This window comes from Branchiostoma lanceolatum, chromosome 3 (assembly GCF_035083965.1).
Source record: "Branchiostoma lanceolatum isolate klBraLanc5 chromosome 3, klBraLanc5.hap2, whole genome shotgun sequence".
Taxonomy (NCBI): domain Eukaryota; kingdom Metazoa; phylum Chordata; class Leptocardii; order Amphioxiformes; family Branchiostomatidae; genus Branchiostoma; species Branchiostoma lanceolatum.
Window position 1 is genome coordinate 18,763,761 of NC_089724.1, and position 25,900 is coordinate 18,789,660.

Below are 25,900 nucleotides of genomic sequence, written 5' to 3' on the forward strand. Positions count from 1 at the left end.
GTAATAATTTTCCTTTAATGCAACAAAAACGTCAACAGATTAAGATTTTTGTCCCTCCTCACATCCTAAAATGGATGACCCTATACATCCTGACTGAAGGGAGCAGGTCAATTTAGTCCCTAGTATAAACATACTGCAGACAGTTGGGATCTCTAATGGAAGGTATTTTCTTGCAACATGACAGGAAAGAACAATAATCAAAGTTGAACTGTCATGATCATCAGTACATTATCTCACATATAGTGCTACACAACTGGGTCTGGGTGTACTTCTATAAAGAAGAGATCAGTTTTTCAGTTCGGCTACAACACAGATTCCTCCAGATGATGTGAATGGAGGCAGGGTTGTCCCAGTTGGTCAGTTTCCCTAGTCTGCTGAATCTACCTCAGATGTCTGGGTGAGAAGTGGGGCCACCTGATCCTGGAGACCTCCTCATTCATCTTTCCCCTGTCACTACCCACTTAGCTCTGTGGGGAACAAATCCACATGTTGGAAATCAATATTTCTACTCAGGTTGCAACTGGCTTGTGGCTGGGATGATGTTCTCCCAGTGCCCTTGCCATTTCTGTACAGGAAAGACTTAAAAAGCTGTACTCTGGGTTGAAGAATGCCCACAGTATGAAGAGTAAGGGAAGTTGGAGGGAGATAGGGGGAGGGGGCATCTGTGGGTTTGGCAAGGCCATATCCCAGAACAGCTGGTAGTTTCAATCAACAGGGCCTCCAGATCTGTAGGGTTAGTCTATGGATTAATACAATTATGCAAACTACTCTTTAAAAAGCTTTAAAATCTATAGAAAGTATGACCAGCACAATGCTGAGGTCTTGATAATAAACAGTTGTCCCTTTTCTTTCCAGATCAAAATACCATGTTGCTGATTACTAGGCAAATATGTGCAGTATAAGCTTTCTGGCCACAGTCCACAAGGAATGGCAAGCGGATTACACCTGCATAATCCGTCAGGCCCTGCAGAACAGCACACCTGAACAATACAAACAAACCTGTCTACACCTCTCCAAACCTCTTTTTAGGATATAAAAATAAAAACCCTGTCCTCAAACTTGATAAATTCCATTGCTCGTAGCCTGAAATTGTATAAATCGAAAAGACGGTATGCACAATAGTGGCCATTAGTGAATTGCCCTTATAAGTGGTACATGTATATGTAACTACAGGCAATACAATGGAACAATTGAGAAGTGAAAAATACTTATCATACAAACACAACTGCTAGGATTTTTCTTGTCAAGATACATGTAAGTCCAATCTTTTGACTGCAAAATGTTCATGGCATAACTTCTCACATGTTACCTGTAAAACTATCAACTACAACAACGCATATACAGTACATGTACCATTCCAGTGAAAAGATTCATTAATCAGACTTTAGTTTAGAACATGATTGAAAGCATGTATAAGGACATAGAATCATATTCCTCAGCCATGTTTTACCGCTTAGATTCTTCAGGTTCCACATCTGCCCTGGTAGTCAATCTACAGTATTCTGAGGGGACCCGATAGAACTGAAAGCTTACAGCCATCTTGGCAGCCAAGCCCCATGTAAATAGTTTGGAGATCTCCCCTGCTTCAACATTTGGCACTTGAGGCCAGTTTGTTGATTACTCAGTAAACTTCCTGGGCAAGCAGGGGAGGCCTTATTTGCCGCTACCAATTTGCCTCAGAGGTAACACACGGAACATGTTGGCTTGTGTTCACATCTATGGTTGTACTTTTCTAAACATTTCCCATACATTGTCATTACTGCTGCTATAAATTCCCATTCAAATGCCATCTGCATGGTACAGTGCACAGACCTGTACTCTGCGGTACATGGGGGGGGGTCCCATTTAATCATGCATATTATCATGAAGTTGAGTCTACATTCAAATGTACATGTATCTTTATCTCCTGTTACATCTATCCCTACTAGCATTGTCCTTCATATACAGTGTCGAACCAGTCACATGAATGATTTGCTGCTATACATTTGCCAGTATCATTGCCTATTGACCCAAATGAGGGGGGGGGGGCACAAATGCTCATGAAATGGAGAAAGGACATCCGATTTTGGGTGAGAGCAGGCAACTCCAACTACCAGTGTATGCTGGCAGCAATCCAGTTCACCTACTTCTACTGACTCTACTGTTTGACTAGACTTCAAACAGATACAACCACAACAAAGGGAGCCGTTTCTGACCTTTTGAAAATAGGATTCACTCCTTTTCACTGTCACTGAAGAAACAAATCAGTAACTAATAGTACTTCAACTACATACAATACAACACAATCAACTGTTTTTAGAACTTTGCATTCCTCTTTGGTATTCTGCTATAATGATAAAGCTTGCAACCCTCTTGAATTACCAGTCATCACAACAAACAGTGGCTTAATAAATCACAACCTTGAACATGTGTCTACTAGTACTACTGAACCTTTTGTACTATTTCAAAGCGCACAATTGCCAGCCTTGGGCCCTTGTCACACATCTCAGCATGACAATAACTGGCCTGACAAAAATTTGTTTTATTCTTTTCTGTAGCCCAGCCATAATTTGCTGAGAATTTCATTTCATAGCTGGGAACATTTGGCCACCTATTCCAGTTAATTATTCAGGAAGTTTTCAGTTTAACAAAGGATTTTAAACCTATTAGCAGTAATGGCAGCTAAAGGCTTGAAGAATACATGCATTATAATAGCATTCTAGATATACTGCTCTTTGCATGTATTGTCCACTCATTTGAGGGTAACTCAATTTCACATACCCCAACAGAGTATAAAAATAGGCCTACCCCCCTGGCATCGCCTCTTTTAAGTCTCCGGATGTTTTAAATTCTGGAAACAGTAGGACAAGTTTTGGGTACACAAAAAATGTAGCTCCATGTTTTCACTAATAATAACAAAGCTTTAAGATGAACAGAAAAAGAATCTTCAGACCAAGTAGAGTCTAGCATCGGAGTCAATTAACTTCTTCAGTCTAACTGTTCAGGACGGTTTGGTACATCGTACATGTACTTGTCATGGTCAGCAGGAGAAAACAGCTCTTTCTCATGAAGTTGTACATGTATGCCTGATCAGAGGATGCATCCGACGCTGCTGTATTTTCATGATGTTCACCGAACCATTCCTTCCCTTTTTACATATTCTCTTTCAAAGTCTTTGGACTAAGCATTTCCACCCCAGGTCACATCTCTAAGCTGCAGGGGAAAATATCAACTTTATGGTTGGTTTGGTACTTTTGTATCTCAGGAAGCAAACACAGCTTATGAGAAAAGGTTAGATGACCCAAAAGAAAGCCAATAGTAACTCCCACATAGCTGAGATAGCTAACATTTTCCCCACCATACTTTCATATATTGAGGCAAACCTTTGACCAGGGATTCTTGCATTGATTTATGTTATGGATACAATATACCAATTAGGACAATAGCAGTACCAAACAGCAAGGAGGTTATATAAACTCCTTGCAAACAGGAATACACAATTACAATACTACTGTTGGATGCTAGTCACAGTATATTTTATTTTTTTCTTATTCTAGGAAAGTTGGGGTCAACATGACAATCACCTGGACAGCACTTTCACTTACACCTGAGCCCCCCCCTCCATCACTGACAATCTGACTCCCACAAATGGATAAAACGATGTTGATGTATATTTTGAACACTCTTCCATCAAAACTGCTGACAGCCTAATGAGTAATGGGGCCATCTCTCCATTGTTTGTAAACCCCTTTATTGACAGCCAACTATTTGCTGCACATTTCTGTAGGACTGCTCAGTAATTCATTACATGTCTGGACAGTCCTGATGGCCCTCCAGGGGATAGCTGGTAAAATATGGAGGGGAAGATCAAGCGGAATTGCTCCAGAGGATGATGACCAGTCCAAAGCCCCCATGCTGGATGTGCTCTCTGCTGGATAGGACTATAATAGAAGCTTTGCCTTTACCGTAAAACAAGATATTACTGTGAACTCCTCAACTGTTGACTTTTACAGCAGCCTTCTGGACAAAAAAAAAAAGAATACAAAATCCTTTTACAAAACTGTTTGATTGAGAAACAAAAGTAGTTAACAAAAAAGCGGAAATTTTCTGATCCCAATTAGTGCACTGCACTAATGCATGTTGTTCCTTGGACCAGATTGTGTTTTGTAACCTGAGACTTTCTAATCTTGGCCCATTCCTGTCAAGGAAGAAATGGTCCAGACAACTTCTCTGCTGGAGGTAAACAATTAATAGTTACCAGCAACAATCCTGAGTCAAGACTTTCTACCTTCAAGCTTCAGGACAGTGATAGTGCAAAATAACTTCATGAATTCTGATTTCTGGTCCTCCTTGAAACAAAAAAAAATTTGAAATTGGATTCACGATCTGGAAAGAAGTTTCCAAATCCAGTCTAAATTGACATACTGTATATCTAAAAGCCACCCATAGACAACCTATTCTCCAAGCAGAGGTTTTGGTCGGGGGGTAGTAGTGGCCGGGTTTTTTTACCATTGCCTCCCGTAACCTCTGCTACAGAACGCATAAGGGCGGGGCTGTTCTTTCAGAATCGGTGTTGCTGCCCCTCCCTGTGTACCATTAATTTATCATTAGGCCAAGAGTTTTACTGCCGGGGGATTAGCGTGGCCTCCGGTAACTTGGGGGAGTGTGCAGCCGGTCGGGCGGCACCCCACGGTCTCCCCTACAATCACTTTGAATGGCTCCCGCCAGATTGAAATCATCATAACATAAAGTAAACTTTCCACACATTATGATAAATGTCTTTTTAAGAAATCAAAGATATAAATAAGATAGAGTAGTTCTATACGAGCACTTTCTTTTCCCAAACGTATGTACAGTGGTTTACTGCGTTCCTGGTCCGGCAGACCGGAAACACCCGTGGCGCGAGGACAGAAACACTAGACTCCCTTGGCAGACTTAGCACCTACTTTCAAAATGGCCTTTATGTGACAAAGTGATCAGATTTAAAAGCCTTGATCGGTTCCGACATCTCGCAGAGGTTACGGGAGGCAATGGTAAAAAAACCCGGCCACTACTACCCTCCGACCAAAACCTCTGCTTGGAGAATATAGACAACCCACATGGTGCACTATTGTGCCTAATGGTAACAATCAAATCCCCGCACTGTGATCAAAATCTCAGAAACTAATCTCATTAATTCAAATAATAACCATCATCAACACATCAGACAGAGGCTGTGCATGTGGCAGCAGAAACAAGCTCTGACTGTTCATGACTGTGCTGGGGACTGGACCTGGTCCCAGCTGTCAACTTCTATCTCATTGAGAATATGGGAGAATAATCTGTGAGCTCCTGGGTGTTCTAGACAGCCTTTTTCTGTTATGTTTCCAGGAGGGAAGCTTTTGAACATTGTCTTAATTACTATCAGGAGGAATACAACTCAGATTGGTTCGGATTGTATCAAATACTCTTTGATCTCTTCAAAGAGCTCCGCCAACCATATGGGTCCCCAAACTGGAGGTTTTATGAAAAAAATGTCAAAATATAATCAGATTCTAACATCACGGCCAAGTCTTTTATAACCTCTCAGACCAATTGATGGCACCCAATAGAAGTATGCCAACAATGACATAAAAGTCGGCAGAAAAGAGCATTTCAAACTGCAGCACACTTTTCACCTACCAGATTGTGTTCATTCTTTACAACTGACCACCAAGGGAGATTTATGTCCTTTTGCAAGGGCCATTAGGCAGAGGAAAAACCAACATTGCTCTGTGTCCAGTAAGCTGTGACTCCAGGCATAATAGGTGAATGAAGGTTTGATAGACCTTCCCAACAAATTGAGACATCTATTCAGGCTTTTCCTGCTGTGACCACAGTGCCACAATAGATGCACCATTCCCAGCACTTCTGTATTCCTAGCCTCAGCCACAGGGAATTGCAATTTTTTTCCACAGCTCAGTTCAAAGGCTGGGCAGTCAGGCGTGCAGCCATATGCACTTGGGGGCGGATACACTGCTTTTGCTACTTCAAACAAATCCGCAGCCAGATTGGAAGCCTCAAGTGTAGGCTTCACAGGCATCGGGCAATTAGGAAGAGAGCTCCTCACCCTGGCAGAAATAACAGGATATAACACTTCACTGGAGAAGCATACATAATCCGTGTCTATCGCCAAGTTATGCCCATGCCTTTTCATCCAAAAATGCCATCTGAAACCATATTATCTACAATAGGTCAACAATACTCAATCCGATATATATTGTAGAAACAATGAAACAACAAATCATAGAGAAAGGAAACGTTCTAGTCTTCAAAGAACTAGTATCTATGACAAGACTGAAATTGATAAGAGAAGCATCACAATGACATGCCACAAGCTATAAGCCTTTACACCTACCAGTATTACGTGTCTAAAACTTTGAACATTAAGTCAAGTACTTGAAGTAGGAAGTATAAATGCATGCATGAGGTCGAAGACCAAATAAATTCACTGCAGCCTGACTTCTTCAAAGAGCAGAAGCTACGAGAAGAACACTTCCTGCATGTAAAATTCTCCAGATCAAACAACTTGGGGAAATGACTTGGCTTATTTGCCTGCCATGAACTGGGCAGGGATCCAGCCTGGGAGGTAATGCAGCAGAAAAGAGGAGGCAGGGAGGTATCCAGTTAAATTGATCTACTTGGGTAACATGCTCATTCAGCCCTCTGGTTTCTATGCATGTTATGCCGATTCTGTGTTGTTCAAAGCTTCCGAACCCTCCCGTGGCTCTCAGCGTGGAAACACAAAGTTCAGGAGGTGAACGCAAGTAGGGTTCCCGTTGGGACCTTGACCTTTGACCATGTGGTTAGTTTTAGAGGACAATGAGAATGGCTTGGCAGGAGAAAATGGTATTGTATTATGCCCACCTGACAGGGTGCAGATATAATATGCTTACAGCAAGCTTCACAAAATTTGATAAGGAGCCAGGTGAATGAGCTCAGGACATAACATTTCATTTTCAATATCAAAATTCACCTTATATTTTGCTTGAACTTTTCAGTAGACATCCTGATATCTATAGACCTACATAGGTGCCCATCGTGATGTAACCTTATCGTTATTTGTCCAGTACTTCTACCCAGCTTAGCTCAGAGGGTGGTGTTATGAAAGAATTTAATGAGGATGTGCCCCACATTCAGTCAGTTCAGGTATCAATGCTTTGATGTACATGTAGATGTGAGGCTTTTCCCTAAATTAGATCTGTACGAAATGCCAAGAAATTTGATTCCCATTTTATTTCTTTAGAGTCCCTCCCTCCCACTCACACTCCATACAATTAAATACTCAAACTAAAAGTGCATAAAATGATCTCATTCATGGTTTTATTATGCAAACAATTTCATTTTAAACTTGAAGAAATGAAATATGGACGGTTAGATCACTACCTACATGTATGCTCAAGTTACAGAGGTACAAAAAATAAAGACATGAGTTGATATTATTGTTTAACTGCTGTCTTGCTCTCTATCTCATTTTTCCTGCAATAGGCCTTCAGCTATACACTAGAGGCTTATGTGCGTACTAAAGCTACAAAATAATCACCCGAGAGTGAGGTCTCTACAAGCATGTAAAAACCTATTGCCCTGGTTACAACATCTCCATGGGCAATTTAATACCAGACAGATTGCTGGTCAACAATCATCCTCTGGTTGAATCAATATCCAGTGCCATCTTCCCTCTGCCTGCCACCTCATTAAAGCTTTATACCCACAGCCATCACCACACAATAGTTATCAGCTCATGATTCATATTTCTATATACTATAGAGTCCCCCAGGCAATTATGACAAATCTAGTTTGGCCCACATCTGGGAAAAAGAGGGTCCCATGGCACCACTGTGCCCATACACTAGAACTACCTACCATTGATTGTGTATATGCCTCACAATTTCTTTATCAATCACATGCACAGCTACATGTACCTCTTTTAATGCCGGTTTTAAGATGATGGACTTTTTCATCTGTCGTAAACAAACTCAACAGTTATTTGCATGATCTGCAGAATCAATTTTTATGGCAACACAGTGAGATTCGGGCCTAGTTACAATGTGTGTTGATTTACATGTAATGATGGCCCTGACAGTACTGAAACTAAGCACCCCATAATTACATATACACCCCTCATTCCTGAGAGAGTAAAAACATGCTACTCTAGATTTCCTCATGAATAGCTTCATAAGGAAATGGCACTTTTATTGCCATCTGGATTATGTACAGATTTTACGACCAGTAAAACCTCATAAGACGATGTAATGCGATTGTCCCAATATATATATCGCCATCCATCTGACTTCCAGTCGTTAATAATAAAGAGAACAAGAATTGTGTTCACTTTAGCAGCTATGCTACTGCATTTGGACACTACATCAGCTGAAGTATGACAAATAAGACCAGCATCTCAATTGTCAGGCTATATCATGGAGGTAACCTAAATACTGTATATAACACAGCCTCCCCTGGAGAGTCGCTCCTCTCTGGACATGAATTTTACATGGCTTGGATGTCAAGACTGCTCCACTTTAGCAGACAACTAGAGAAATGATGCTAGCAGGATTCATTTTGTGTAGGAGACTACAATGTGGTTTATTTTAATTGTTTGTTTTTTCAACACACACTTTCAATTGATCAAAGCCTGGCAACAAGCTCTACGAGCATATTTTGAATATACTGACACACTGTATTGTAGTCAATGTAGATTGATTTTTAAAAAGCTGGGCCCTTGAAATGTTAAGGTTGTATAATGCGATCCAATAGGGGATAGAAGAGCAAAAAGTTGTTACAAATATATCTCAATTACTACTCCACACGTTATCAACAATAGGTTGACTTTTTAACATTTGCATACAAAAGTAATAACATTACCAATCAATATCAAACAAGACAAAGGTGATAAATGTTCTCTTATACACAAGAGCTGGGTTAACTTATGGAATATCTGGTCTATAACTTACTATAAGCCACTTCAAGGTTGAACAGTTCTTTCCCCTTCATTAAAGGTGAATTTGATAGACACAGTGTGAAGATCATCTAATGTGTTGTTGAATAAGGTAACACAATAGGTGGCTAATTGGCAGCCTAATTTGCACCCATTCACAAGCCATTTGCAAGGTGTTGAAATACTACCAGGAAAGTCTAGCAGGCAACAAATAGCTACCCCCCTTTGTTCACAAACAATAGGCCTAAAGCTATTTATATCTGTTTATTTATGTCTATGTGTCAGAAAGGCTCTAACTGACCTTTCCCTGTGGATTTACTGTATAGTATATTCAGTCATACAGGAGGAATTTTTAAACAGTTATGCGTGTAGTTTTTCTTTTGTTATTTGCTGAAGAATAACTTGTTGGTAGAACAAGAAATCTCTCTCCACAAAGGCTGTCATTCCGAGTTGTCATAGCAAGAAAAATCTTCACTACAAGTCTCATGGCTGGCCTAAATTTCCCCATTCCAACAAGAAACTATGTCACTTATGTGCGTAAAGAAAATGTGCTAAACGATTTTTGGTGGCTTAGATTACAGGCTTCTTACACACACTTATCCTGAAGGCCAGATGCAGATAGGACTCTCCAACAATGTTACAGTAAATTCCTAGAGTCAAAGGTAACCTAGTTGAATGCTAAAAAGGCATAAAGAGGTGGGCAGTGAGCCTTGAAGTGAAACAAAGGCCAGTCCATGGCCAGAAAAAAGGCTAAACACATTTCTGGAGACGGTATAGCATTGAGTTATTCAGCAAATAGAGAATCAAGACAGCAGTTTGCCAACATACTTACACAGGAAAGTCTCTTTACAATTGGAACACATTTATCCTTAAACTACCCACATGTGCCATTGACAATCAACAGTGCCTTGATTACAAAAAGTGCAGTCTACAGGCACATTTGAGCTGGATGTGGTTTATTATTTAGATACGCTGTGCCAACTGTGCCCTTCTAGTCAACCCGCCCAGTTTGAAAGGATCTGTCAACACCACACATTATCCAGGCTTTCTGTACCACCTGTGCTGGGAAGCATTTTACCAGTGCCAACTAAGTACAGCAGTTGTATTAACAAGTTTTCCCAAGGCTACTTAATAATTCCCAAGCCATCCAGTACTGTTAAGGTTGAGGACATATCTTCAGTGATACAGTGAGACTATTGTATTGTCTTCTTTACCAAACTTGAACTTCTTTCTTGCCAGTTTTTGTCAAGACTCTTTCGTGGCTTTCAAACTTTTTCCAATAGAAGCTGGCATGTACTAGCATAGAATACACATATCTTAATTCGTAAAGATCTGAAAGGGCATGATAAAGCATAATATGCATGTTTCACACTGTCAGATTTGCATAGTTCAAGCATCCAAGCCATATGTAGTTAAAAACCTGTGATAAAAACACACATCTTAGAAAGCTTTCAACATTCAATACCAATCCTGGTAAGGAAAACCCTTTTTTCTCAAAAACAAGATTGGCCTAACTAACATTTCCCTAGTGTACACTACTGTTCCAGTCCATTTCCCTTGGCAAACCCCACTCCAAATATTTCTGAGGTGACCAGCATTTTGGTCAAATAACCTGGCTACTCTTGTTACAGAACAGAACAACTGTCAAACGATACTACATGACTTTGGGAAGGAAATTACAGAAAGGTGTTTGTTATTTTATAACATATGTGCAGACCAAAGGAAATATTTTCTCACCATGTCTAATGTTTATACAGTGGAGTATTTGCAACACACCTAAATTATATATTTTGCTTTGTACAGGTGAAGAAAGGACAAAAAACTATACAGCTTCATGATTCATACTTTTCATACTTCCTAATATTAATAAATTATGCAAGTTCCCTTGTGGTGAAAAATATATATACATTTCTCAGCTGAATATAAAATCTGGCTGGTTTGCATGCATCTTCTTATGTTGAGGACCATCTCCTTTATCTAAATTATGAATATTGTTTGTCAATGGCCATACATTAACAATAATAATTAATTAATTTAATTCAAGTAATGATTTATTCAATAAATTGATTAATAATTTTCTAACTCAACAGTAAGCATAATTAATATAGCTCTAAGTCCCTGTATTATAGCCCTGATAAAGTCAACTACTGGGGTCAAAAATCAAGTTTGATTTCACCCTTTTCCTGCTGAGTTGTTACGATGATAATCTTGTTGCATGGATAATCCAGCGGCATGGGGAGATTTAAGCCCAACCAAACATGGTCCCTTTGAACAACACCGACAGGAAATCCACATCTTTCTCCAATATTAAAACCAGCCAAAGTTTACTGAATCACAACAAAGGCCTAGAGTGTAACCCTGGATGACCCATGGGCTTCCCTCCAGACAAATGGAGGGATGAACCAAAAGTCTGTGGGGGGTAAAAACCCAGGGTGTGTAACAAGAAACCGTCTTGTATTTGATACTGTCTGGGTGCATAGTATCACTATGAAAAGGTTGATACCACAAGTGCTATTGAGCCGATTCAAATTTCGTGTTTAAAAACAGAGATGCTTTGTTATGTGTGTGTTTCAACTTGAACTTTTTTCCTTTTTACAAATTCTCCTTTTTACAACTTACTTAGTCATACAGAATAGGCATCAAACTTTCAAAGGGTTATAGTTACATGTATGGAACTATAGGGTTGAAGGGAACAAGGCAGGTTGCCACCATACCATGTGCTCATTAGAGGGAGAACCAGAATGTGGTTCACTGTAATGAAAACATGATGTACAACAATGATACTGGTAGGCACAGGGAAGCATTGGAGGGGTGAAATACTAGTACAGTACTAGGTCAATAGGCATTTATGTTCCTTACTCTACCATCTTTTCTGTATTATTCACTCTCTTTCACTGTCTTCATCACTGTCTTAATCATAGCAAATCTAGGCATGTCAAATGCTATCCTTAACCCTGACGCTTCCACTCTGGAGCATTGTAGATTGGAATATGACTATAAGAATAAGAGCCCACAGCAACCTGGCATCAATTTCAGTGGTCCAAATCAACTTTATTCACATCAAAGCACTGGCCATTACCTAAATTCTCTCCCACTCTCTCTTGTTATGGCGTTGCCATAGAGATTCATATCTTTCATATCTATTCCCATTGGCTGGAGGCTATGTCTTTGATTTCTTAATGAAGCAATTAAATTGCTATCTGAGAAGTGCTAGGTACCAAACCAAATTATCCAAGTATGCTGAAGGGATGTGTGCTGGAAAGAAATTTCAAGAGCACCATTTGTTGTGATAACAACTCCTGTTTACAATGAAATGGTTCCATACAACAGTGGGAACTTCTTTCTAAGGGGTTCAGACTTATTTTCTGAAGACTGACTTCTTGCAAAAATGCACTGGGTCAAATCACGTCCCTAGCTGATCCAAAGCCAGACAAAGAAATCTATCGTGACCAAATTTAAAGCAATTTAGAGACTTCTGAACGATAGAGCTATGTCAACCAAACTAAACATACCACCAGTAAAGGACATTCACATACAGGACCTTTACACTTGGCCACTTGTTTACCCCAACCTTATAGTAAGGTAAAGCGGTCAAACCTCAGACTGAGGACCAAGCACGACACCGACATAATGACAGGCTATCAAACTACATATCATACGAAACACCATAGATGCTAACAAGGAGATTCATTCTGTGCAGCTATCGAAAACTGCACCATTCAGTACTTTATGGTTGCATGACACAGAATGGCAGGAATGGCTGATGCTAAGAGCATGCACATGCAGCAGGCTTGCCTTTCCTTCTAGTGTTACAGCGCAGTGTGGTGGACTCATAACCTCACATCTGGTGGGGGTTCCCACATGTTACAGCAGGGGGTGGAGGGTCCAGGTTCTAGAACTGATGTTTCCTACAGCTGAATTCCTGATCATGTGGTAAAGAATAAGGTGGTTTTGTTGCTTCATTGAACTAGCATCATCTGTTTTTCATGTACGCACAGGACCAGTCCAACTAGATTTCTTACCAATATCTTACAATGTCCCAAAGTCTGCATTTCCCCAACAAAGAAGTTACCAAAAAACACAATCTGGAAGGATATGATCAGGGACACGATCAACATCATGTACTTCTCAACTCAGGCTATCAACAGTGCACCTTTAAAATGATTCCTAAACACTGAAGTGAATCTGCCAGCCTAATTAGAGTGTATTGGTTCTGTACTAAAGTACAAACACTTGAGGGTACTCAAGACTCGTAATATCAGGTGAAAAACATTTGCTCCACCAAGTGGACTCGTAATATCTACATAGAGTATGTAACTCCTCAGTTGAACTGCCCAGGGCTGGATCAGAATTATGGGGTGATAGTATAATGGACAGTATTAAAGAACTATAAAAGAGAGAGTGTGCAATCTTGCAATGTCAACAAAGTTGTGAGAACAAATTGACACTTTCTTTATATGAGTGTGATAAAATAAAAAGGCACAAGCTATGGAGACCCCAAAACAATTTCTACCAACATTTTAACAAGTTCATCCGGAATTGAATTCTTGAGGCTGCTACTGGTGGAAAACAAACGTGACCAATGACGCTATATAACAATGTTGTCAGCACCAGCTGAAAGGTCAGATGTCAGGAGCAGATTGAGAAGTTATTACTGTGACCTGACCTTTTCTGTGTTCCTGCTCTTACTGCAGACATGGAAATCCCTATTAGGGACTACTTGCACTAGGTACCTATATAGTATATACTCTCAATAGTTGTTCCCATTCATGTTTCTGAATAAATTGCACAAAACTCAACAAAATACTCAGAACCAGGTTGATAATTCTTTCATTTAGCTGTCGCTCTACATCATATCAGAAATATATCATAGTATATAAGTAGAAATATTTTATATACTGTCAAAAATGCATATGAATGCAAATGCATATCTTTTTAAATAACAAATGCCACAGACCAAATGCCAAGATATAACAGAAATCAACTTCTTTAAACATACACATCATACATTGTATATATTGTATTATGCTATTTATTGCCTAAGTGCCTTATTGTCGTATTCAGTGTGATTGTAATGTTAGTGGTCCGCAACATCAGCTTGTCTGCCTGGCATTCCACTGTGTATTGTATTGTTGCAATTTCGAATAAAGATAAAGATACACATGAAAACCTACTAAAAATGCCACTTCGATCCACCTTGGTAGATGAACTTGAAGAGTTGATGCTAAATGTGTATATTTTCACAAGACCAAAAGTGGGAATAACCACTACCAAGAGGTTGGACCTTAAACACATGTGTTTTCCCTCAAGATCATCCAGCATTACAAACTCCAAATGGTTCTCAAGCAACTCTGTGTGTTGCTCTTGGACACAGTTAGATATTGAATCCAGATGCTGGAATTTAAAGGTGTCCCTGTCATGGACACTTTGGGATCCATTTCACACTTTATCTGTCATATGAAAGGGTAGGGTAGTACTGTTATCAAATCAGACTGTAATTGTAATCACCACTTTACTGGGCACCAGGGCCCCAAACCTCCCACATCACATTCACAGATTATACTGACAAGCATTTCTTCAATCTTTCTAAGGCTCTCTTTACATTATACTTTTGCCGTCAGCGCCACTGGCGTCGGCGCCACTGGCGACAGCGGGAACCCCGTGTAAAGACAATTCCCGTCGACGTAGTCCCGCTGTCAACAAATTTTCTCCCGTCAGCTTCGAAGCCGTCGCCCGTCAGCACAGCGGGAGTCCCCGTCAACTTCAAACTCCGTCTAAAGAGAATACGTCGGGCTCGCGTCAGCGGGAGTCAGGGTTTCGGCGATTAGCATAAAGCACGCGTTGATTAGCATACTGTAAGTCTACTTAGATCCCCGGTATATATAGAGAAAGAGAGATTCGCGGGATCCGCGGCGACTTTTGTGCCGTGCATTCATTTTCCCGCGGATATATATATATACATTTACGAGTGATGAGCATGGAATATCTACACATAAACAAGGCTTTGCATTGTAGTTTAATACGGGCGGGGAGACGCCGTCTACCGTTGTACAATCATACAATTTTGTTTCTTGCTTTTGTTATGCTTACGCCCGATACTTTCTACAAGATGGCGAAATGCAAGCACCGCAGGTGTCTGTCAGATTTCCGGGCGGTGTGTCTAGAGACGTCGCGACAGCGGCCTCCCGACAGCGGGAAATTTCGCCGCTGACGCGAAAAACGTAATGTAAACTGCGCCTTAGTTCCAAATGCTCAACCTAGTCAGCAGACGGTCCATACCAGTTGCATCCTACCGGTAGGTAAGATGGAGTTATAGACTGGTTTTGTGTACTAGAATCTTCTATTTTGTACTTGGCAATATCATTGTCCTAATTTTCATACTGCAATTCTAAATGCCAAACCCAATTACTATGAAAATAACTTTACAAAAGCAGAAAGTATGTCAAGAATGTCTGTCATTCACTAGCATTTTTCAGCATTAAATACATTGCTTTAAAGAATATATTTGACTATTCATTGATTCATCATACACTTACCCAATATCACATCTTCATGACTACTTACAAGACAAGTTTGGATGTGAAAATGTATCAGAATACCATCTCCACCCCTATGCACCCCTGGAACACCACAATATGACTGCTTTCCTAGATACAGAATTATGTAACATGTAATCTGTAAGATCTAGCAATCTTACAGCTACAAAATTCCTCTTCATGCTGGCATGGAAATCACAGGCTTGAGTGTTAGATGGACGGTAATGTTTCTTGGTCACTGGTTGCTCTCTAGCTAAAACTATAAAACTGGCCACTCTTTTCACATTGCTTGGCACTACCCAAGTAGGAGATGCTACAGCCCTTTACCAAGCTACAATCCATCCTTTCCACAGTAAGATCAAAGAGACTCTGGCTAGTAAAGGGACAGGAACAGGCAGACCATTTGTTCCTCCATTAGTAACAGGGTCAGAGGGCGTCCTGTCCATTGTGTCCTTCATGGACTCCAGCTCATTGCTGATTTTGTGCCCCTGAATAGGAACATGTGTTGGGAAAATGCTTCCATTGGGTGCCTAACAATAGCCATTCGCCTGGAAGTAACAAGGCAGGACAGTGCATAAATAAGGACTTTCTCTGCGTCCTTCCAAGAAGGAGTGAGTGGTACTTACAGGTTCCTCAGATTGGAGACGGGCATCTCGGTAAACACGCCCTCCTTTAAGACAGCAATGTTGTTCCCTTGTAAGTTCCTATGGGATGAACAGAATAACTTGGTTAAATCCTCCATGCAGATATGAGTAAAGATTCTGAAGGAAATCTACTACATAACTTGAGTGGAATCTGGCATCTTCAGACCTTGTACATACTTTAGAAGGCTTGAGAGATAAGTGGGTACCGTGGTAACATTCGGTGTAACACCATAGAAACATTAGTTGTTTGTCACACTAATGAGTATATACATGTAATGCAAAAAGAACTGGAACAGGTCAATATAGTGGTATATCACTGTACTGATCCAATGTGCATACATAATACAGGTGTTTATACTATACACCTGGTCCTGGATCATAGTTTTTGCTATATATACTATGGCAACTTCAGTGATAAGCAGCGTTCCTATAGGGCGCAGAGAGGCCCAGATACAGTGATGCTAAAAATTCCCCAGTACTGTTTACTTGTCTTGCTGTCTGGAATGGGGTCTATGCAAATAATCACAATGCCTCCCCATCATCCATCCCAGACTTCCCATCAAACCAATCAGCATCATTAGTAAAACATGTAGAGGAGGTACAGCACCACTGGGTACCGGGGTAAGCAAAAACAGGGGACTGAGGGTATACCCAATTAGTGCCCAATGGGGGTGTAAGGTCATGTGCCAAGGGTATAGTATCAGTAGGGCATGACTCTAGGGATGGAAATATGACCATGTGCATCTGAACAGTTTATTTTACTTGTGGTACCATGCTACAGTAATCAAGATGTCAATCCTTTAGCTCGGTCTGCCACTATTCTTGTCTTGAAATGTTTTTTGTTTCACATCTGGTTTAAACCCTTAATCTGAATTGACACCAATAGTTATACAGTAGTAGCAAAGATAATGATTGGTCCTCTGCCAAATTTTGTATCCATACAAAATACTGCATTATCATGAATAGATAAAACTAGAATTGTACTGAATCATGCCCTACGGATACTATCTATTGTGGAACATTTAGAATTCTATGTCATGGCAAATCAAGTTAACACCAAATTTTAGTTGAGTGTTGACAATTCCAGGGACGGTAGAAACCAACTAAATTGCAACTCTACAGAAAACCACCATAGAAATATAAAACAAAGCATAAAAATCAAGACTGGACAGACTAAACAACCTGATTAATATATCAGAGAACAACTCGTAAAATAATCTCCATAGGGCAAACAAACCAATAACAAAAAGGTCCTGGAATTTTTTTTGCTGTTCAATGTCTGTTGCCACCTCTGGAATGGCCTTTTGTAATATCCCCAGTGCTTCAGGTCTTAGCCCTGCTTCAAATGTTACCAGTTTCTACCCACAAAAGCTCTGTATGACCTTGTAAGTTGGTTGTATTTACAGTCCTTGCCCACTGCATAGCTTGGGTCACTTGGGACCATCTGGAGCTTTTGCCAGGGGATTTTTGTAATGTTCTTTCCCCCTGTGTTGTCTGTCTTGTAGACCTTCAATACAGGCCAATTGCTACAGAAGTGGCCGGAAACTGAACTAGGGATTGGCATGTCGAATTTCCTCTGTAGTTGTAAGACTTCCTTGGTAGTTTCCTGTTTGAATAACATTCTGAGATTCTCTAGCATACATTCATCAACAAACTTTAAATTCACCTGCACGTTTGCCATTGTTAGCCAGATATTTGAAGATTTGTGCTGAAGATATAACTCTACCCAAACTACAGTACTACATTGTAAAGGAATACAAGTTGTAATAGAAGATTTTTGCGACAGATAATACAAACTTAGCTTTCTTCCACAGATTGGCGGAACAAACTATTAAGAATTCACACTGATCTCGACAGCTGATACCATGTTTTAGGAAACCAAGACCTTTTTCTGTAAGTGAACCCAGGTCATGGTCTATTGCCAGGTCTTTCAGCACTGCTGGGGGTGGGGGTAATAGCTGTATGGTACTGGTGCATGGCATGCACCGGTTTAACCACACAACACTGTGAACACTGACACTGCTAGACAAGCAAGCTCCTGAAAGCCTTTGCTACATAATGCAAACATGTTGTCCGCTTTACCCGTGCTTGTTGTCTTTTTTTGGGGAGGTTTCAAAACGAGGCAAAATAATGAGCCTTACATTAGCAATGACATACCCTTGAAGGACAGGTTTGTACTACACAAAATTTCCAAAAAGCATTAGCTGTCTCTACAGCTACTAACAAGTATCAGCACAGAGGAACTTCAGTTGGTGCATGGCTTTCTGTGCTGGGCAGAGGGAGTGTCAGGTGTCATTTATTACTCCAGAAAACTGGTGTGACAGCAACTGATGCTGGTATCATTTATCTTCTGGGTAGGTGTCCCAGCAATTGATTTCCTTCCAGCTCTTCCTTTTTTTCAGGATTGACTGCTTACGTCTTTGCCTCAGGGCCTGGCTGTGTTATTACATCCCAAAGACACTTTCATCCCTGTCATTCACACACCCAAAGGCTGGCTGCACACTCACATTTTTGTCTTATCCCTCGGTCTTATGCGTGGTATTCATGTGTTGTTTTCTCTAGATATGACTATTATGACTGTAGAACTCATAACGCACAGCTACAGGACTTGGGAAGGAGATACTATCTGTGCCATGTTGCATATTCAATGCAAGACAAACAAGGCATCTAAGGGGCAAAGATGACTATCTGCAAGTTACTAGACCATTTCTATTTTGGGACATCATTCATGATGTAATAATTAATGTTCAGTTGGACACTAGACATCAGTTCAGACCCAAGAGGCCAAGACACAATATGCAGTAAATTATCCATTTGCACCAGGTGGCTTCATCAAAAGTCTATTTCATGTCTGAGAATACTGCTATTCCTTGAGCTCATTCCTTAGGCTGCAAAATCGGTATCCAGTAATCCAACAGATTTTGATTAGTTCTTCCAATATTCTAATGAGTCTACATCATACTTAGTTGTATGCAGTTTATTTTTTTCTGCAATAGCAACTTTTGCTGCTGCCGTCCAAGCGGGCAGAGGAAATATAGTTATAAGTTGTATGTTATATTGATAGACATGCGATTTATATGGACTGGGTCAATGCGTTTATAACCTGGTGTGTTAAAAATCAGTCAATTGTGACAGCTATGTTTCACATTTCACAGCTAGCTGATGTTTATTTAAAGGTGAGAAACCTCTGGAAGAAATTACAGTAAGCAGACTTATCTTTGCACAGATACAGCCAGTAATATAGTGTTGATAGTCTGCAAAAGAAGGAATATATTTGGCTGTTGTCTCTTTCAACTTGCTTTCTGGGACAGTCAGACAATAAATCCGGCGTGTTACTCCTATCTAAATAATATTGTTTACAGAATCGGACATACTAACCTGAAAGAAAATGGTGTTGGAACCATTGGGTGCAGTGATTATTCTAGCTTTGTTACTAGATGTACTTCCTCCAGAGCCATAACATAAATACTCACAAGAGTGTCATGTCCCGGGGTATGAGTGTAGTGTTGAGCCGGCCGGGCCCGTCCAGACCCTGCCGGGAACAATCCACCTTCCTGCCGTCCGCCTGCTTACTCCCGTTCACCGTCCTGAACGAAGTGCTACACGAGCACATATCTGACGGGCAGAGGGGCACGGCTGGCCGGCCAGGGAGCCACACCACCGCCAGGAACAACACCAACCCTCCCGCAGCAGCCATGGACGCCCGAGACCGCGACACGACAACGCCTGGTGGAGCAACTTCTCTTGTTTATGCCATAAACTTTCCGCGTGGATTTTCCCTTGCAGCAGACGGAAGGTCTTTTTGGATACTTCTTTGACGAGCTAACTCAGGTAACCATCAACCCAGTGGAAGGCAAGGAGTTAGTATGATAACACATCCTCAGGAAAACACTTGATTGTTGGCGTCTTGTCTGGTGCAGACGGCGGAGCGTGGTCTTCTGCTTGGACGTCCCGCTCACCTCGGCCCAACATGGACCTGATCCCCGCGAGCTTTTTACCCACGACGCTCCCGAACCGAGACTCTACCAGCCCGAGGAGCCAAATATTCAACAAGTGACGACGACTTGTCCTCGTGAAGCCGTCTCCTGTAAAACTAGTCACTTGCCCAGCTGCTAGACGCTGGTAGAGTTGTGTTAAAGTTGGGGTTTTCAGCAGTCTCAGGTCTTGTCCAGGACTCGAACTCCGGACTCTCCCGTCCTCGCGCTGAGTCGTGACGTCACGCCCAAAATACCTAACCACGGCTCTGATTGGCTAAAACTACGGATTGTACCATTCAGGCAAGTAGAGGGGGGTCAATTTTAACCTCCTTCGTTGTTGACGACAGTCTTGATTGAAAAGATTTTGCGAAAGTTTCCTTTTAAGTGTGCTCTCAACAAGTTAGATGGGCCAATCACACGTAGTAGGGGGTAAGGAGTGAAATTTTTCAGTACCTGATCTGTGGTCATTATGTCATTAGAGTAGAGTAGATCCATCCGAAGCCTTACAGTCCGAATTTTTGATTTAGTGACTTATACACTAGACCAAGACTTTGATTCAGATTACTGTCATTGATTCAGATGCATCATGTAATTTTCTCATACCAATTTTGAACACCAGGGTCATCCACACCCTTCGCAATATGTCCTTCAGTTCAAGGAGGTTTAAACCTCCTTGTTCAGCTCAACTTGGCAGCATCTACAAAGAGCACTGAGAATTAGTAAGTAGGGTTCTTCAGGAAAGTAGTAACGTTGACCGCTTGGTAAACCAAATGATGAAACAAAATGTATATTGTTCACTTTCGGAGAGACAATGAGTTGATTTTTTGTGTAAATATCGACAACAATTAACTACATACTGGTGCTATGCTTACACTTACTAGTGCTATACTTATACTTAGTGCTGTGCATACCAACGTCCATGTTGCAGCGATGTTGCAGGTAAGCAGTCATGACTAATCTGTGGGTTATCAGCCAGTTGTGTCGCTAAGCTTGTGTCCAGTAGGCGGCGTTGTTGAATGGTATCGGAGTCTGGAAGCGGACTTGTGCGAAGCTCGTCTCCTACTGTCCCATGTCCAGTTAATCTGCTGCAGATGCAGTTGCACCACAAGAAAGGGTGTATAACAAAATAACCTTGTCCGCTTTATCTGATTGGAAATCTATATTCATGCTCACTGTACTGCCTATTTCTTCTCATTCATTCATTCATTCATTCATTCATTCTTTCATTCATATCCATTGACTGTCTTCTTTCTTTCATTCTTTGTAATATTATGCGTACTGATTCCTTTTACATCATTCTAGATATCTGACTTGTTCTGTGAAGTTGATTTGATTTTGAACACGATCCGCATACAATCATATAGCCATTAAATGGAATGGTAAGTAAATTGTATGCTGCTTTGCAGTGTTTTGGTGAACGCATATCTTAAACAAGGACCTAAGCTCGAAACCAACAATGGTCTGATCATTTTTTTACGGAGGCCCAATGAAGTGAAATTTTAGCGTATGCTTTAAGATACAGCCGTCTCCCAAAAGTTTTCGTCCGTAGGTACGTGTAGTCCAGGCTTGGCTGGGTTGGGCAGTTTCTCAAGGACGCGTAGCGGTTGTCGATAGAACTGCACTCAAGCTGTAAGTCACAGTCTCTTTATAAAGTTCAAACATATACTGTAGTACTAGGACTATAAAGATGGGATATCGAAGTAAAGGCAACAAAAGATACGTTACATGATATCATCGTCAAACTGTAGACTTTAAGTTCTCTGTTGATAACGTAGAACGACCCTGATAGAAATTTGCCATCTTAGAACCACGAAGTCCCACAAACCAACGTTTGTCTATGTTACTAGTTGATCCCTATCAACCTCAAGCACCGCATCATACCCTGTTGTGAAAATTGCACCACCCCTTTACATGTTCGAATCGTCCATGATGCCCATCGTTTGTGACGTCGTGCTGTCTCCATGCGATGTTTAGAACAACAAAGTTCCTCTGACCACATTTCCCAGCTGACGATCGTCACCTACTGACGTATCCGCGATGTGGGAGATAATGATGAAGATAGCAACATGTTGCTCCTTTGTGAAAAGTGGAAAAGTTTCTCCGGCTGGAGAGACCAAGCTTGATTCAAACCAAGGCGAACAAAGTGAGCCAAAGGACATGGCCATGGATCGGGGAAACGATGGTGAGTGATGCGAACTTGAGTGCCCTTTGCCTGTGGACCCTCCTGATATAGAACCCTTCCGCGCCGCCGCTCACTGCGCAAAACAATTATTCATATTGATGATGACTTACGTCCTGTACTTCAGTGTAATTAAACTATGTTTCTATGAAGGATAAACATAAAGCACACCTGTTATGTCTTTTAATTCCATCAGCATACCCAAGTCTATTGATGTCACTCTTGTCTTTGCTTCTCCATAACAGTATAACAGTTTATTTCTAGACACCTTCCTCGTTGAGGTTGTTCAGGCCCCGCTGTCCAACGCTAGGTCGAGTAAGTCGTCCTCTGACGTCCTCAAAGATCTCCGACAGGCGGAAATGATCCCCATCAAAAGCCAGAGGGACTCGGTCGCCTTCGAGGTGCCGGCCGTGGAGCCCGCCGCCGCCGCGTTCGAGTCGAACACACCCCCGCGGCGCCCGGTAAGGCTGGTGAGGCTTGATAAGAAGATGGAGGAAAGGCGCGAGACGGCGAGGAAGAAAGTTGCAGAATCACACATCGAACTGCGGGATCAGCTAAATAAAGCAGGCGACAGGCGAAGGGTAAGTAATCTGATCTACCGAACCTGAAATGTGCCATGTAAGAGACTTTTTTTAAAGGAAGTGAATAGAAGAACATGAATGAGTGGAAAGCTCATGGCATATGGTGGAAAGATGGACTGACAAGAACAAAAATTCATCTTGGTAGGCTTCGAATAAACACTCGTTAATTCATCTAGGATATACTCGCCAAGAGGTCCCAAACACTGGCCAACAAGGCGGTACGGAAGGCGGAAAGGAAGGCTGCCAAGAAGGCATCATCCACGACATTCGTGGTGACACCGGTGAGCGACACGAACGTGATCGCTCCACGCGAGAGCAGGAGGAGGAGGACCATGGAGGCCAGGATGGAGAAGAAACGGGCTCGTGTCGCAAAGACGTCCACAGCAGACGCACTGGAGACCCGTCAGGCAGAGGCTGCAGAGAGACGACAGGTACATATCTTCTGCTGCCTGTGGGGGAAAACTTGTGGAGTTTTGATTGTCACTGAGTGTTACAACAACGTTGAGACTGTCGTCACTGTACTGTTGTATATCAGTAAAACTTTAACTGAAGCATAGAAATGCGCAATGAGAATTTCACAAATGCTCATCTTTACACATGTATCACACTTCCGAAGGGCTGTATGTCACATGACCGTATGTGTATGTCACATGTTCCTCGTCCAGGCGAACGTTCGCGCCACCAAGGACAAGGCCAGGCGCTTCGGCCGCGCAGCAAGCCCCGTCTGGATGAAGGCGAGTGGATCGGACTAGACAAGGATCAGGGGAAGACGCAGCTACAGGATAAAAGTATCGCGCATTGTGATGGGCAGTCAGGATCGATCTGTTGGAGGCGAATATTGAAATGAAGTTCACAGCGGTATAAAGTAGGACTAAATACTGGGTGATCCCGGTGAGGTGAACTTTATCATTGTTACTATGTGAGCGTTGTGCTGAAGTGAGGGGGGGTTTATTGCATGATGCATGATTTCTATCATTTCTGGTTCAGTATTTGAAAATAACATTTTGTGCGATTGACATCAACAAATTGATTAATTGTTACATTGGCAACAGGTACGTTGCAGGAATTGATTATCTGTTTTGTGTCCTAGTACAATGGCATTCAAATGTATTCCAATATTCCCACAAAAATTTCCATAATTGTGTCAGTCACTCGCTACAATAATATGTGCTCATAGTCTTCCACACAGTTGCAAACAATACAAGTTTATGGTATATTCCGACATATGTTCAAACATTTTTCACAAAACAGAATCCCATGCATAATTCTATAGTTAGCACGTGCTAGATGTGTACCTGATGCGTTGATTGGTTATCCCATACATTTTCCTTAGGCTTGCACTTAAACAATGTCTCTTACCCCTTTTGTAAATAGGGTGACATGAATGTTTGTTGAATAAAGTTTTGATACACGTAAAATTTTAATTCTCTAGGTTTCTGACTTTCTTTGTAACGTTAGATGGAACATAAAAAGTGGATGATATTACTGTACTTTCTTGAAAACAGGCTTCATCTATTAGTAAAGGTGCCATTATGTATGAAGTACTATTCCATACTTGAATATCATAGAAAAAATATCATTGTTTTTGGTCATATGCTGCAAATAAACATAGTAAAGTATATCTTTCATTATGCAATTTGACGACAATTTTTCTTCCTTCATTTTAACTGTATTGGAGGACAACGACAACGGACTTGTTTTAGTACCCAAACACACACACACGCACGCACACACACACAGAATCAACGGTTGAGTATCCTGTAGTGACATGTTACTGAGTGAAATAGTGCGATATTGGTACTGTCTTATCCAGACTTTGTGTAATCATTAACCAGTCATGTATGGTCTACGTTATTCAGTAACCAAAGGAGCGTACCAGAAGTTCGCCTTCTTCAGTTCTAGAACGCTGGCGTTTGTCTCTGCGTACATGTTTCATATATAAACTGCTAATCATTTTACAGTTACAATCGTCGACAAAACTGCGTTTGTAGTTAGATATCAAAACTTTGAAAATAACCAAGAAAGGTAAAGAAAGTTTTGAATTTCTGAGACGATCCATGATCGATTGTGTTTGTTTTTTCTCGGTTAAGGGTTACGCCCTGCTGTTATAGCCATTTGAGAATTTGCCTCACAGAACGATTAGTCGGACGTCGTGGGCTTTGTACCAGAAGTGGGCGTTGTCCGTGTAAAAAAACATTGAGTTTAAGATGACAGTTACCATGCTGTCCCTGCTCACCACGTCGTTATTGCTGGGGTTCTCGTGCGGTGCCGTGTACGACTATGGCGCGTACGACCCATCCAGAGACAGCTTCAGAACAGGTACGTTTCCTGATGACTTTATCTGGAGCACAGCCACGGCGTCGTACCAGATCGAGGGCGCCTGGAACACCAGCGGCAAAGGAGAGTCCATCTGGGACAGGTTCTCACATACACCTGGTAAGGTAGACCGTGGGGACACCGGAGACGTGGCCTGTGACAGCTACAACAAGTACCGAGAAGACGTGCAGCTCATGAAGGCCATGGGTCTGAAGTACTACCGCTTCTCTCTGTCATGGCCGCGAATCTTCCCCGACGGCACTGAAGCGGGCGGCGTCAATCAAGACGGACTCGACTACTACAACAACGTGATCGACGAACTGCTTGCAAACGGCATCACCCCGATGGTGACGCTTTACCACTGGGACCTTCCGCAGGCCCTACAGGACAGGTACGGGGGATGGGTGAACGAGGAACTCGTACAACATTTTAACGACTACGCCAGGTACGCTTTCGAGACTTTCGGAGACAGAGTGAAGTACTGGATCACGTTTAACGAGCCCTGGGTGGTGTGCTTCCTTGGGTACGGCACAGGTGGCAATGCTCCTGGCATACAGGACTCGAGCAACTCCACTTATCTCTGCGGACACAACATCTTGAAGGTACAATCTAAAATTTCTGTTTCTTCAGATTTTGTTGAGTTGCTTTTCTCTTGCTTTGCAATGGACACTTTTTCGTTCCATCACTGTTGCACACAATAGAAGTAGAAAGAACACAAAATCGCAAGGTAAAACT

The 25,900-nt window shown here is 41.6% G+C and overlaps 2 protein-coding genes and 1 pseudogene across 2 annotated transcripts in view; 2 read left to right on the forward strand and 1 right to left on the reverse strand.

Moving 5' to 3' along the window:
• Nucleotides 1–20,406, reverse strand: part of LOC136430817 (adhesion G protein-coupled receptor A3-like) — a 41,536-nt gene extending 21,130 nt beyond the window's left edge. The window contains exons 1-2 of the mRNA XM_066421798.1: nt 19,586–20,406; nt 16,095–16,172 (exon numbers count right to left, since the gene is read on the reverse strand). Of these exons, the coding sequence (XP_066277895.1) occupies nt 16,095–16,172; nt 19,586–19,809 (302 nt within the window). The 5' untranslated portion in view covers nt 19,810–20,406. The remainder of the gene's footprint in view (nt 1–16,094; nt 16,173–19,585) is intronic.
• A 66-nt stretch (nt 20,407–20,472) lies between these two features.
• LOC136430823 (UBX domain-containing protein 4-like) lies at nt 20,473–24,273 on the forward strand. The gene is made up of 4 exons (XM_066421808.1): nt 20,473–22,271; nt 22,533–22,849; nt 23,026–23,280; nt 23,515–24,273. Exons 1-4 carry the CDS (start codon nt 22,127–22,129, stop codon nt 23,599–23,601), a joined length of 804 nt encoding a protein of 267 aa, XP_066277905.1. The 5' UTR covers nt 20,473–22,126; the 3' UTR covers nt 23,602–24,273.
• A 457-nt stretch (nt 24,274–24,730) lies between these two features.
• Nucleotides 24,731–25,900, forward strand: part of LOC136429430 (uncharacterized) — a 30,821-nt pseudogene continuing 29,651 nt past the window's right edge.

Excerpts from the sequence above, each read along its gene's own strand:
- LOC136430823 (XM_066421808.1), top strand. The coding sequence starts at position 22,127 with ATGTGGGAGATAATGATGAAGATAGCAACATGTTGCTCCTTTGTGAAA. Across the intron at positions 22,272-22,532 it reads CATGGATCGGGGAAACGATG|ACACCTTCCTCGTTGAGGTT; the intron begins GTGAGTGATGCG and ends GTTTATTTCTAG. Across the intron at positions 22,850-23,025 it reads AAGCAGGCGACAGGCGAAGG|GATATACTCGCCAAGAGGTC; the intron begins GTAAGTAATCTG and ends TAATTCATCTAG.